Source organism: Leopardus geoffroyi, chromosome B2 (assembly GCF_018350155.1).
Source record: "Leopardus geoffroyi isolate Oge1 chromosome B2, O.geoffroyi_Oge1_pat1.0, whole genome shotgun sequence".
NCBI classification, from domain to species: domain Eukaryota; kingdom Metazoa; phylum Chordata; class Mammalia; order Carnivora; family Felidae; genus Leopardus; species Leopardus geoffroyi.
The window spans coordinates 105,597,692-105,610,491 of record NC_059332.1 but is presented as its reverse complement, the minus strand read 5'-3'; the positions used below and the strand labels follow the sequence as shown (position 1 = coordinate 105,610,491).

Below are 12,800 nucleotides of genomic sequence, written 5' to 3'. Positions count from 1 at the left end.
AATGCTATCACTTCCACGCTTCTCCCTTTAAATAATATTAACCAGATATATCTTCACATAAAGATAGTTACAAAGAACCTTGAGATCAAAAGGAGGAGATGACCACTGCCATCGTTAATTCATCTTTGAAAATTTCAAGAGTTTTTATCCTTCAGAAACTATTGTTTTAAAAAAAAAAAAAAACCTTTGGAATTGTAACAGTTATTGTTGTGATTACATGTCAAGCACATGTAAGTGTTTTTAAATAGCAGAAATAGGTAGTAACTGTAGAGTGAAAATTATGGCTAAAGTGCTGTCCCTAGTCCAAAATTAAATCTTGATAGTGACAGAAACTACAACTGTGAAGATAATATGTCCAGTGGAATTCTGAAGTAATTAATACACTCTGTATCTTCTTTCAAGCTTAACTCAATAACGATTTACCTTCTAGGGAGACAATAACCAACTAGTGGTACTATATAAACATCATCACTTCTACCAGGCATGCATATACGATGTTTGAGTAAGTGCGCTGACCAATGCCAACTGTAGAAAACACTCCAAATTTAAGAATTAATAACTTTCAATTTGGTTTTAGGAAGGGAAATGTGGGAGCTACTATGTGCTGAATATTTTGTGTCTTCCCAAAATTTAGATAATGAAATGGAACCCCAAAGGTTGCTGTATTGGGAGGTGGAGACTTTGGGAAATGATTAGATCATGAGGGCAGAGCCCTCATGAATGGGATTAGTATCTTTATAAAAGCACCCTCAAGAAAGCTCCCTGGCCTCTTCCACCAAGTGAGAATTAGAGCAGGCTCTCACCAGATATTGAATCTGCTGGTGCCATGATCTTGGACTTTCCAGCCTCAGAACTGTGAGATAAATGTTTGTTGATTATAGGCCACTCAATTTACAGTATTTTTGTTATAGCAGTCCTAATGGACTGAGACAGGAGCTAATTACTGAATGCCTACTAGAATATAGGAGCTGTACAAACTGATTCAGTTCAAGTCTGAAAATGTCCCTTTTATAACGAATAGCTTACCTATTTTATAAATGAGAAAATTATTGTTCAGAAAAGTTTAGTAACTCATTCATGGTCAAGTGGTGGGCAGAGCCAACCAGTCTGTCCAAAGTTTCAGCCCTTTCTGCCACATGACACTGCATTTTATAGGACAAGGGCTTTCAAAACCTTTTTTCTCCCACCTTCGGAAGGCTCCCTTATAGACATAGATTTCCCAACTTAGATTATATTTATTAAAATAAGAAAATGTCAGGGGTGCCTGAGGGGCTCAGTTGGTTGGGCGTCCAACTTCGGCTCAGGTCATGATCTCATGATTCGTGATTTCAAGCCCCACATCAGGCTCTGTGCTAATAGGCCGGAGCCTAGAGCCTGCTTTGGATTTCGTGTCTCCCTCTCTCTGCCCCTCCCTGGTTTGTGCTCTGTCTCTCTCTGTCTCTCAAAAATAAATAAATGTAAAAAATAAAATAAAATAAGAAAATGTCAGGGTGTCTGGGTGGGTCAGTCAGTTAAGCATCTAACTCTTGACCTCGGCTTGGGTCATGATCTCATGGTTTGTGAGATCAAGCCCCAAGTGAGGCTCTGCTCTGATAGCATGGAGCCTACTGGGATTCTCTCCTTCCTTCTCTCTCTGCCCCTCCCCCATTCACACTCTGTTTCTCAAAATAAAAAAAATTTTTTAAATAATAATAAAATTAAAAAATTTGATATATCTTTAATTTTTGTCAGATAACAAAGTCCCTAAATATTGCTAAAATTGCAACCTAAAAGGAATCATTAGTATAACTTTGTCACCGATTTTTCAAATAAATGTCAGTTCTGAGTAATATGGTCACATGAGGGTCATTCATACCTTCAGAATCACTCTAACTTGTTTACTACCTATTATATACTTTTGCTGGGCAATTACCTGAATTTATCATTATTTTTATCTTTACCAAAATCATCTTTGAACTTGTAACTACAGTAGACCTTGGAGGTTATCTGAACAAAATGACTAAACTCATAAAAACAAATATATTTAATTGCACCCATATATATACACAAATGAATAATAAGATTAAGATGGGCAAAATGCAAACACTGTACATTTGAAGAGACTTCAAACTCATGTATATTAAACTTTCTGAACAACTGAAGTTAACTGATTTGGATCCTAAAAAGAAATCCTGCCATTGGGAAAAATGTAAAAATGTGAAGAGCTGTGACTTCTCCACTCTTCACTTGGCACAACCCCATGTCAGTGGAACCTAGAGCTAATTTGGATGATGAAAAATACCATAGTAGCTATTATACTTTTTATCTTCTGAAATTCCTTTAAACATGTCCGCTACCCATCAACCATCTGGATGTATTGGGTTGGGAACTATTTGCCCATGATATACCCCTTCTTAATCCAATGTTTGAAAAAGATTGATTTTAAAAAGTAAAGTTAAAAAATTTTAACTTTTTCTTAATGGTGCCTAAGTTGCTGAGGTTTGTCTATCCTCTGTTAAGTTCCAAAAGATATCCAGTAAATCATGTTAGTTCATATTCCTAAGCATTTAAGAACATGTAGACTAAAATTTGTTCCAAATTTATAAAAATACAACCCACACACTGTGGCAATGTTAATGATCTATAACAGACCTTTCTTAAGAAGTTCAAAGCCAAACACTGTATCAGGTAAGTTCTATCTCAATTTTAGTTGTGTTTTTTTTTTTTATTTTTTAATGTTTATTTATTTTTGAGAGAGAGAGAGACAGTGTGAGCTAAGGAGGGGCAGAGAGAGAGGGAGACACAGGATCCGAAGCAGTCTCCAGGCTCTGATATGTCAGCACAGAGCCTGGGCGGGGCTTGAACTCACGAGCTATGAGATCATGGCCTGAGCGGAAGCTGGGACACTTAACCGACTGAGCCACCTAGGCACCCCAATTTTAGTTTTGACCATTACCACCAAAACTATTTCCAACACATGTAAACTGGAAGTGCTAAATACCTAAAACTAACTGAATTTCATTTTTTAAAAATAGAGATTTTCTGGAAAAATAAACAGTTTATAAACTATGCTGAAGCTTTTGTGCCTTGAATGTGATACCTTTGGAAATGTAAAACTGTCCATTCCTGAAGGGGGAACACTTTCCCTTACTGCTGCCTCTTGAAGATTCTATATTCTACTTCAAAAGAAATGCCAACATGACCCAAAGCCCTTGACATATCAGTGAAGCAAAAGAGTGCTATCCCAGCGAGGACCTGTGTTTCTAATTCTATAATGTTTTTCCTAGCGTTGCTGCTAGCATACATCTCCAACGATGGAGTGTTAGAGTCCGATATGTTCTTCTTGGTGAAGAACTGTTTTGACTATCATCAAGCACCTGAAAACTGAATGTTTCCAGCCTTTGACACTGCCCTATACCTTACACGGTGTTTACAGGTGAAATAGGAACCATGTTGTTGGCACTCTGTGAGCTTAATGATTCCTAAGAACTCACATGAACTGAGCAAATGAGAGAGAAGCATGGCACTATTGATTATACTGATTACCTGTTTTGTGATTCCTCTTGCTACTTCCCAGACTTGCCAGACCCCTGACGACTTCGTGGCTGCCACTTCTCCAGGGCATGTCATAATTGGAGGTTTATTTGCCATTCATGAAAAAATGCTGTCCTCAGAAGACTACCCCAGACGACCAGAAATCCAGAAGTGTGTTGGGTGAGTAAAGCCTCAGAGAACACATTTAAATTTCAAGATTACACTATGAGATTAGGGCATGTAAACATTTACTTGTATTAACATTTAAATTATTTTAATAAAATTTACACTAACATATTTTTAAGTTACATATAGTCATGCGATCCTTCCTTAAAAGAGAAATATATCAGCACTATATGTATAGTCGACCTCCAAGTGCAGAGGCAATGAATGCTTTCCATTAATATATCTATTTGGATTTTGCCTTAAAAAAATCCCTGAAGGCACTTGAGAAAACCATCTGGAGACACTGTAGCTTGTCCACTGCAAGCATACAGAGCACATTTATATTTATATTATTATAAATAATGTTTATAAACATAAACATATTATAAATATATGTATGTTTATTATATATTAAAATTATATTATATTAGTATTATATTATATGATTATATAATATTACTATTATAATGTAATATAATTATATATTAACATTATATAATTATATTATATTATATTATAAAATATATTAAAATTAATATATATTAATTTACATTACATTATTTCTATTATGTATTACTTATGTTTATATCATCTACAATACACATTTTGTTTTAAACATAGATCTATTATTTATTTAGTTCTTTGTTTAAAATAGGCGACATTTAAAATCTCTCTCCACCAGCATTTTTGTCAGTACTGCATTCATTTCATTCTTGAAATAATCTAATTCTCTTATGATAAATTAGGATCCTACTTCAACTTAGTGTTCCTTCTTCTTTGATGAACACTTGCGGCTGAAAGCTTGGCTATAAAAAAGACATGTGTCACAGTGTACTAGGGAAAAGTAAAGCTGGGCAGAGGATGTTACAAATGGATCTTCTTTAAGGACAGCAGGATATTTGAATTCTAACTTCAGTCTGGGGACAAACTCATTTTGTAGACTTGGGCAAATCACTTAAATTCTTTGAGTCACAGTTTCCAATTTTCTCTTTTGTAAAATAAGTTCCTGGATAACTTCTAGGGACACGGGCAGCATCAGCTTCTGTTGCTATGGCAATCTGATCAACATGCTTTTTTCCAACTCTGAAATCTTACTTCTATCTTGATGTTCTTGTATGTAAATTTAACCTCCTTTCCCACTCCCCCCCTCCTTTTTTCTTTCTTTATCAGAACATATTTACCAAGTGCTCTAAGAATGCTGTCAGATAAAATGTGGTCCCACATCACACTAAGATTCCTTCCTGGCATTCTCCCTAGAAGTTGGGCACTTTGAGCTACTGTTTTCTTAAATGTTGATTATCAGGAATACCAGTGAACACCTCAAAATAATTAATGAAGATTCTCAGAGCACTAAACCGGTACTCAAAAAATGACTGCAGACCTGCAATTATAGGCTAACAATTAAGGATAAAAAATACTAAAAAATCATTGATCTAATAAGAAAATATATTCTGAAAAAAAATTACTGAATCGAATATCTTTTCACCTTATTGACAATCCCCGAAAGAAACAGTATTCATTTAGCATCAAACAGCTCTCTCTCTATATATTTTTTAAAATATTTATTTATTTATTTATTTTGAGGGGGGGGAAGGGGGTTGTGGGGAGCAGAGAGAGAGGGAGACAGAGAATCCCAAGCAGGCTCCACACTGTCAGAGCAGAGACTGACAAGGGCTCGATCTCATGAACTGTGAGATCATGACCAGAGATGAAATCAGTAGTTAGACGTTTAACCAACTGAGCCACCTAGGTGCCCCAAACAGCTATATATTAAGTGCCTACATTAATGAAGCCCTATTCTAGGTGTTGGGATACTGAAGTGAATACACCAAAGAAGTTTAGACTTTCATGGAGCTAGCATGTGGGGACCCTGCAATCTTATACATATTGCCATACAATTCATTATTTTTGTTACAATTCATTATTCTACCTTTTCTCTCTTTTTTGCTTCTTTTTTCAAATGAAAAACTTAATGCTGATTTGCCACACTTTGCTTTTAGATAGTCTACAATGACAAACAGTATCATTCAAATACTTTATCGTAACTCAGTGAATTAGAAGAAAAGTTAAAAATATCAAAACCCTGAACAGTAATATTGTCCTCTATGAATGGATAAAGAAGATATGGTATATAAACATGTATATATACATATATGTGGAATATTTTTCATCTATAAAAAAGGAATAAAATCTTGCCATTTGCAACAGCATGGATGAGTCTAGGGACTATAATGCTAAGCGAAGTATATCAGTCAGAGAAAGACAAATACTGTATGATTTCATTCATTTAAGTAACAAAACAAACAAGGGATGCCTGTGTGTCTCAGTCGGTTAAGCATATGACTCTTGGTAATGGCTCAAGTCATGATCTTCTAGTGGTGAGATTGAGCCCCCTGTCCAGCTCCATGCTGAGGGTGGAGCCTGCTTGGGATTCTCTTTCTCCCTCGCTCTCTGCCCCTCTTCTGCTCATGTGAGAGCACATTCTCTCTCTCAAAATAAATAAATAAACTTAAAAAAAAGGAAACAAAACAAATGAACAAAAGAAAAATAGAGACAGACCAAAATATAGACTCAACTACAGAGAACAAACTAATGGCTATCAGAGGGAAGGTGGGTTGGGAGATAGTTGAATAAGTTGAAAGAATTAAGTGTACACTTATCTTTTTTTGAGAGAGAGAGAGAGAGAGAGAGAGAGAGAGAAAGTGTGTGTAAGAGTAGGGGAGGGGCAGAGAGAGAGGGAGAGAGAGAATCCCAAGCAGGCTCCACACGGTCAGTGCAGAGTCCTACATGGGGCTTGATCCCATGAACCGTGAGATCATGACCTGAGATGAGATCAAGAGTTTGACTCTTAACAAACTGAGCCACCCAAGTGCCCCAAGAGCACATTTATTTTGATGAGCTGACTAATGTATAGAATTGTTGAATCAGGGGGCGCCTGGGTGGCGCAGTCGGTTAGGCGTCCGACTTCAGCCAGGTCACGATCTCGCGGTCCGTGAGTTCGAGCCCCGCGTCGGGCTCTGGGCTGATGGCTCGGAGCCTGGAGCCTGTTTCCGATTCTGTGTCTCCCTCTCTCTCTGCCCCTCCCCCGTTCATGCTCTGTCTCTCTCTGTCCCAAAAATAAATAAACGTTGAAAAAAAAAAAAATTAAAAAAAAAAAAAAAAAAAAGAATTGTTGAATCACTACATTGTACACGTGAAACTAATATAACACTGTATGTTAACTATGCTGGAATTAAAATAAAATAATAATAATAATATTGTCCTTTAATTATTAAAAAATTGAATCTTTATATTAGATGCTGTTTGTAACCTTTTGTATACAGTGGTGGATGACATAAACTTAACAACAAAGCAGTAATCAAGCAACTCAGTCCTCTGAAGTAATCGCAAATCAAGAAGTCAACTGGGAAAACCTACTGTAAGAGTAAATAGCTATATTTCAGAACTTAAATAGTGCATTTATCTAGGAGAAAGCTACTGAGCTTATACAGTCTATTTTATATATAATTCTGAAGGTCTTATTAAACTGGTTTCCAATCACAACAGATTATATTAAAAAAAGACAGTGGGCTAGTGAGTCTAAGGAGCAGATACTTGGACGGTGATAAAATGGTGACATCTAACTACAAAAAGGAGCAAAAATCAGACATATCTCCATACTGCAGAATACTAAACTGAGTATTCAAATGATCCCCAAATTAATCAGAAACAAGTTAAATTCTATTCCACAGACTCCATTTGAGAAACTATATACCATTTAGAAATTTTCCATCAAGAACTCTTTTAAAATAAAATTTAGGCCCTTTAAGAATTGAGCCTCGGGGTGCCTGGGTGGCGCAGTCGGTTAGGCGTCCGACTTCAGCCAGGTCACGATCTCCCGGTCCGTGAGTTCGAGCCCCGCATCAGGCTCTGGGCTGATGGCTCAGAGCCTGGAGCCTGTTTCCGATTCTGTGTCTCCCTCTCTCTCTGCCCCTCCCCCGTTCATGCTCTGTCTCTCTCTGTCCCAAAAATGAATAAAAACGTTGAAAAAAAATTAAAAAAAAAAAAAAAAGAATTGAGCCTCACTGATCCAGAAATTGTCTATTATAAGGCAGAGATGTGAATCAAATGAGTTACCATCATGTCTAGAGAAGAATTCTATTCTGATTGCTTTAAAAAATTTGTTTCTCAACAGGTTTGAAATATCAATTTTTCTTCAAACTCTTGCCATGATTCACAGCATTGAGATGATCAATAATTCAACACTATTATCTGGAATCAAACTGGGGTATGAAATCTATGACACTTGTACAGAAGTCACAGTGGCAATGGCAGCTGCTCTGAGGTTTCTTTCTAAGTTCAACAGCTCCAGAGAAATCATGGAGTTTAAATGTGACTATTCCAGCTATATGCCAAGGGTTAAGGCTGTCATAGGTGCTGGCTACTCAGAAATAACCATGGCTGTCTCCAGGATGTTGAATTTACAGCTTATGCCACAGGTGGGTTTTGTTTTATCCTTGGTTGGTTTTGATCATATTCCTTATTATGAGGGGATCAGGGTAACCCAGGAAACTAGCTGGGGAGTTGCTCTTACTTTAACCTTCTCTTTCTTCAGTTAAAGAAAGGTATGTGCCCTATTATGGATAGTATAGTGGATAGAGCACTGAGGGGCTATAGTCGCCCCTCCACCTGCCAAGTGTAGTTTCTGATAGTTTTCAGTGAGATTCGGATAAGACGGAAATCTCTGAGGGCCTCAGCTGCCTTGTTTCCGAAATAACACCAGTTGGGTGCTATGAGGAGACTGAGAAGTAAAGGGACATGGAAGTCAGGGAAGACTTTCTGAAACTTGAATGAGAAAGGACAGCCAAGGGAAGACAAGGAGGGCAGGACAATATCTATGCTGGGAAAGCAGTAAGTCCAAAGTTGAAATGTCCAAAGAATAACAAAAGATCAGTATAGCTAAATCAGTTGTATAGAAAGGAGTACAGTAAGAAGTGCATTTGCAGAGATAAGCAAGGGCTGGTCATTCAGCATCTTGTAAGCTGTAGTAGGATTTGCATTTTCTTCTGAGTATGGTGGGAAGCTTTTAGCAGAGACTATGGAACTATATATCTCCTTGTAATGCAAGCCAATAAATAATCAAGAAGTAAGCAAAAAGCCCTCTGAAAGCCCTTCACCAAGGTCCTGCATATTACTCAGAGTCAAGCAAGTCGCCTTGGCTTTCACTCTCAATACATTGCTCTGTAACTCACTAGGTCACTGCTTTCTAGGCTCAAGGAAGATTAGAAGCCAACAGTTAGAAAGCAAAAATAATTACAATCAGATTATCAGGAAATGGCCATCTGGTAGAAGTGAACAGATAGAAAAATATAAATCATATATTAAATGTGCATAAGAATTTAAAATATATAACTTTCTGGAGTTAGAGTAAATAAGATCTTGTATCCATGAAAGACTCTGAGAGTTCCATTATATAGCCTAGTAAAGTTGATAAAAAAAAATTTATACCCATAATGAAAAAAAAAACCAGAATTATTCCCCTAAATATCTCAGAGATAAGGCTTTGGCTCAAATTGTCTAGACTATGTATAATGCTATGAGAAAAGTACATTATTTTTAACAATGATTATTTCATATAAAAAGGTAATTTCCATGACAGACACAAAAGGAAACGGGGCTCACTGCAGGGGACACTGATTTTACAGAAACCCAGGTCTCAAAATACAGATGAGCACAGCAATGCCAGGTACAAAATGGAGGCCAGCATAGCAATGTCAGGAAACTAAAGTTTAGTTACTGTCCACTGTGTGCTAATAACCATTTCAATTTTCTCCTTTAATCTTCACAAGAATCCTATCATTTCACACGTAAAGAAATATTAACTAACTTCCCCAAATTTATTGAAGTCAGAATTCTGACAGTTTGTCTGACTCTAAAGCCTACTGACTTTCCATCATACCAGGTGGCTGCTATAAGTAATAGAAAAAAAAAAAAAAGACTCAGCAAGTGACACAGTGCATTTGCAGCTGTGGCAGGTAGTAATTCTCCCTAGAATAAAATCACCAGAACTGTAAATCAAGCAAAACTCTGTACACATTAGGTAGGTATCTCAAAATGCTATTTGTTTGAGTAGATCAGAGGTCAGAAAACTATAGCATGTAGATCAAATGTGGCTCTTGAGCTATCAAGAAGGGTGTTTACATTTTTTTGAAAGGTTGTAACAAAAAAAGATATGACAGAGACCATATGTGATCAACGAAGCTTAAAATACTTTACACCTGGTCCTTTGCAGAAAAAAGTGTGCTGACCCCTAGACTAGATGATTATTTGGCTGGTTGACTTATTTCACCTAGAATAAAAATCACCAAAGTTGTCAATTAGACAAAATGTTGAACATACCGGGTGTCCTAAAAATGCATTCTGTTTATTTGACTAGCTGCATTTTTCCTATATTTATCTCTAAGTATTTAAATAATATCCACTATTGGCCTTTGGCCTTGGCCTGAGATATAAGATAGATATAGATGGATATAGAAGTGTAGATGGAAGCATAAGATAGAGCCTGAACCTTCAGAGAGCTTGTACTATACACAATAGAAATGACTGAAGAGCGATGACTCTAAAGAGTTGGCACACAATTACTAAATGTCATGATTTACACTGTTTCTAAAGCAGAAGTTCATTGAAGGGGAAGAATATAAAAGACCAGAGAATTTAGGAAAAGATTACAGAAATTCACAGAAATGAGAGGGGAACACCCAGTATGAACAGCCACCTGGAGTTCCTCAGCACCATAACTAAAAGATTCTGTCAATTTCCAGGTGAGTTATGAATCAACTGCAGAAATCCTAAGTGACAAAATTCGCTTTCCTTCATTTTTACGGACTGTGCCCAGTGACTTCTATCAAACTAAAGCAATGGCCCACCTGATTGAGAAGTCTGGATGGAACTGGATTGGCATCATAGCCACAGATGATGACTATGGACGAATGGCCCTCAACACTTTTGCAGTTCAGACCACAGCAAATAATGTGTGCATAGCTTTCAAAGAAGTTCTCCCAGCCTTCCTCTCAGATAATACCATCGAAGTCAGGATCAATGAGACACTTGAGAAAATCATAGCAGAAGCCCAGGTTAATGTCATTGTGGTATTCCTGAGGCAAGTCCACGTTTTCAATCTCTTCAGTAAGGCTCTAGAAAGGAATATAAATAAGATATGGATTGCTAGTGATAACTGGTCAACGGCCACCAAGATTACAACCATTCCTAATGTTAAAAGGATTGGCAAAGTTGTAGGGTTTACCTTTGGAAGAGGGAATATGTCTTCCTTCCATTCCTTTCTTCAAAATCTGCATATATTTCCCAGTGATAATAACAAGGTCTTAAATGAATATGCCACACTCTTGTCTGCTTGTGCATATGTCAAGGACAGTGATTTGAGTCAGTGCATTTCCAACCATTCTCAGGGGACTTTGGCCTATGAGGTTAACAAGGATATAGAAAGGAACTTCTCCCTGAGAAATGATTTCCTGTGGGATTATACTGAGCCAGGCCTTGTTCACAGTATCCAGCTTGCAGTACTTGCTCTTGGTTATGCCATTCGGGATCTCTGCCAAGCTCGCGACTGTCAGAACCCCAACGCCTTTCAACCATGGGAGGTACTAACTCATACATTCAAGAAAATTCCCCTACCATCCTTCCTTTCCTTGCTTTAATTTTCAAGTGTTTATATTAACTGTCTTAATCGTATTCCTTTTGAAGGTAGATACATTAAGTGTTCAAATAACATGCATTTCTCTCATTAGCTCTTTGTTCTTGAGGATAATAGAGTTGTTATTTTACCTTCACTGCTCTGACCCACTAAAGTAGTGCTCTTTTATTTTCCAAGAAGATCCAGTTGGTAGGATTATTTTTTGTGAGTATATGGATTTGTATCTGATCTTGTAGTTTTTCAGTGCTTCATATGAATTATCTCTTTTAGTGCTCTTGACAAACACAAGACCAGGCATGTTTAATGGTCATTTTTATTATCACTAAATATTATCAGTCGAAAAACTAAAGCTAGAAACACTAGAAATATTACTCTTGTCTGGATCTTCTGCCTCCATGCCCTCCGTTTTCCATGGGATTTTGTTGGTTTATAGTTGGTTTTTGTTGGTTTAAAGCCTCCAGTTATGACTTTTACTTAGAACAGCCTCCTTAGGACTCCAGTCTTTTCGAATGAACATTGTTAGATAAATCATAACAATTCCTATGATATCTCCGTTGAAATGAACCACTAATTGTCGGTAAAAGACACCTTTTCATTTCTTCTCTTTGATTAGTTTGTAGAAATTCAAATTAAAGCTTAATGTGGCTCTTTTTAGTAAAAATTTTCCATTGTGTTTTTTAAATGCTGAGAAACAAGACATTTGAAAGCAAATTGTTGCCTTATACGATGATAAATTTTACTCATTAAAAACAGATTTCTCGGGGCGCCTGGGTGGCGCAGTCGGTTAAGCGTCCGACTTCATCCAGGTCACGATCTCGCGGTCCATGAGTTCGAGCCCCGCGTCGGGCTCTGGGCTGATGGCTCAGAGCCTGGAGCCTGTTTCCGATTCTGTGTCTCCCTCCCTCTCTGCCCCTCCCCCGTTCATGCTCTGTCTCTCTCTGTCCCAAAAATAAATAAACGTTGAAAAAAACAGATTTCTCAATACTGTGTACTCAAAGCCAAACTTGTCTGTTTTGGTGCAGAATCATGTTCCGAAAATATATTTATTATAAATGTGTAAGGGAAAAGAAGGTGAAAGGAAGTAAGACTCAAGTGTTACCATATACGTGAGTATGCAGGGCAGACTATTTCTACTTTTGTCATTTTTACTTTAAATAGTCCCAAACACAAGCTCCAAGGTCTAAGGTCATCCACTTACATTTAGGTGGATCATGTGATGGTATAGGGTGTTGTAAATTTCTCATTTTAAAACTAGTTTTGATCTTGTAAATGCAAGGCAAAAAAAACTAATAAGGAGGTAAGACTAGAGATTAGGATTTTTGTTTTGTTTTGGTCTTTTTGTTTTTAATTTTTTTTAACGTTTATTTTTGAGACAGAGAGAGACAGAGCATGAATGGGGGGAGGGTCAGAGAGCGAGGGAGACACAGAATCC

The 12,800-nt window shown here is 37.2% G+C and overlaps 1 protein-coding gene across 1 annotated transcript in view; it reads left to right on the top strand.

Annotated features, from left to right (window-relative positions):
* The first annotated feature begins 3,478 nt into the window (after positions 1 to 3,478).
* GPRC6A (G protein-coupled receptor class C group 6 member A) overlaps positions 3,479 to 12,800 on the top strand; it is a 28,932-nt gene continuing 19,610 nt past the window's right edge. Inside the window, exons 1-3 of the mRNA XM_045499380.1 lie at positions 3,479 to 3,693; positions 7,853 to 8,156; positions 10,479 to 11,315. Coding sequence (XP_045355336.1) covers positions 3,500 to 3,693; positions 7,853 to 8,156; positions 10,479 to 11,315 — 1,335 coding nt within the window. The 5' untranslated portion in view covers positions 3,479 to 3,499. The remainder of the gene's footprint in view (positions 3,694 to 7,852; positions 8,157 to 10,478; positions 11,316 to 12,800) is intronic.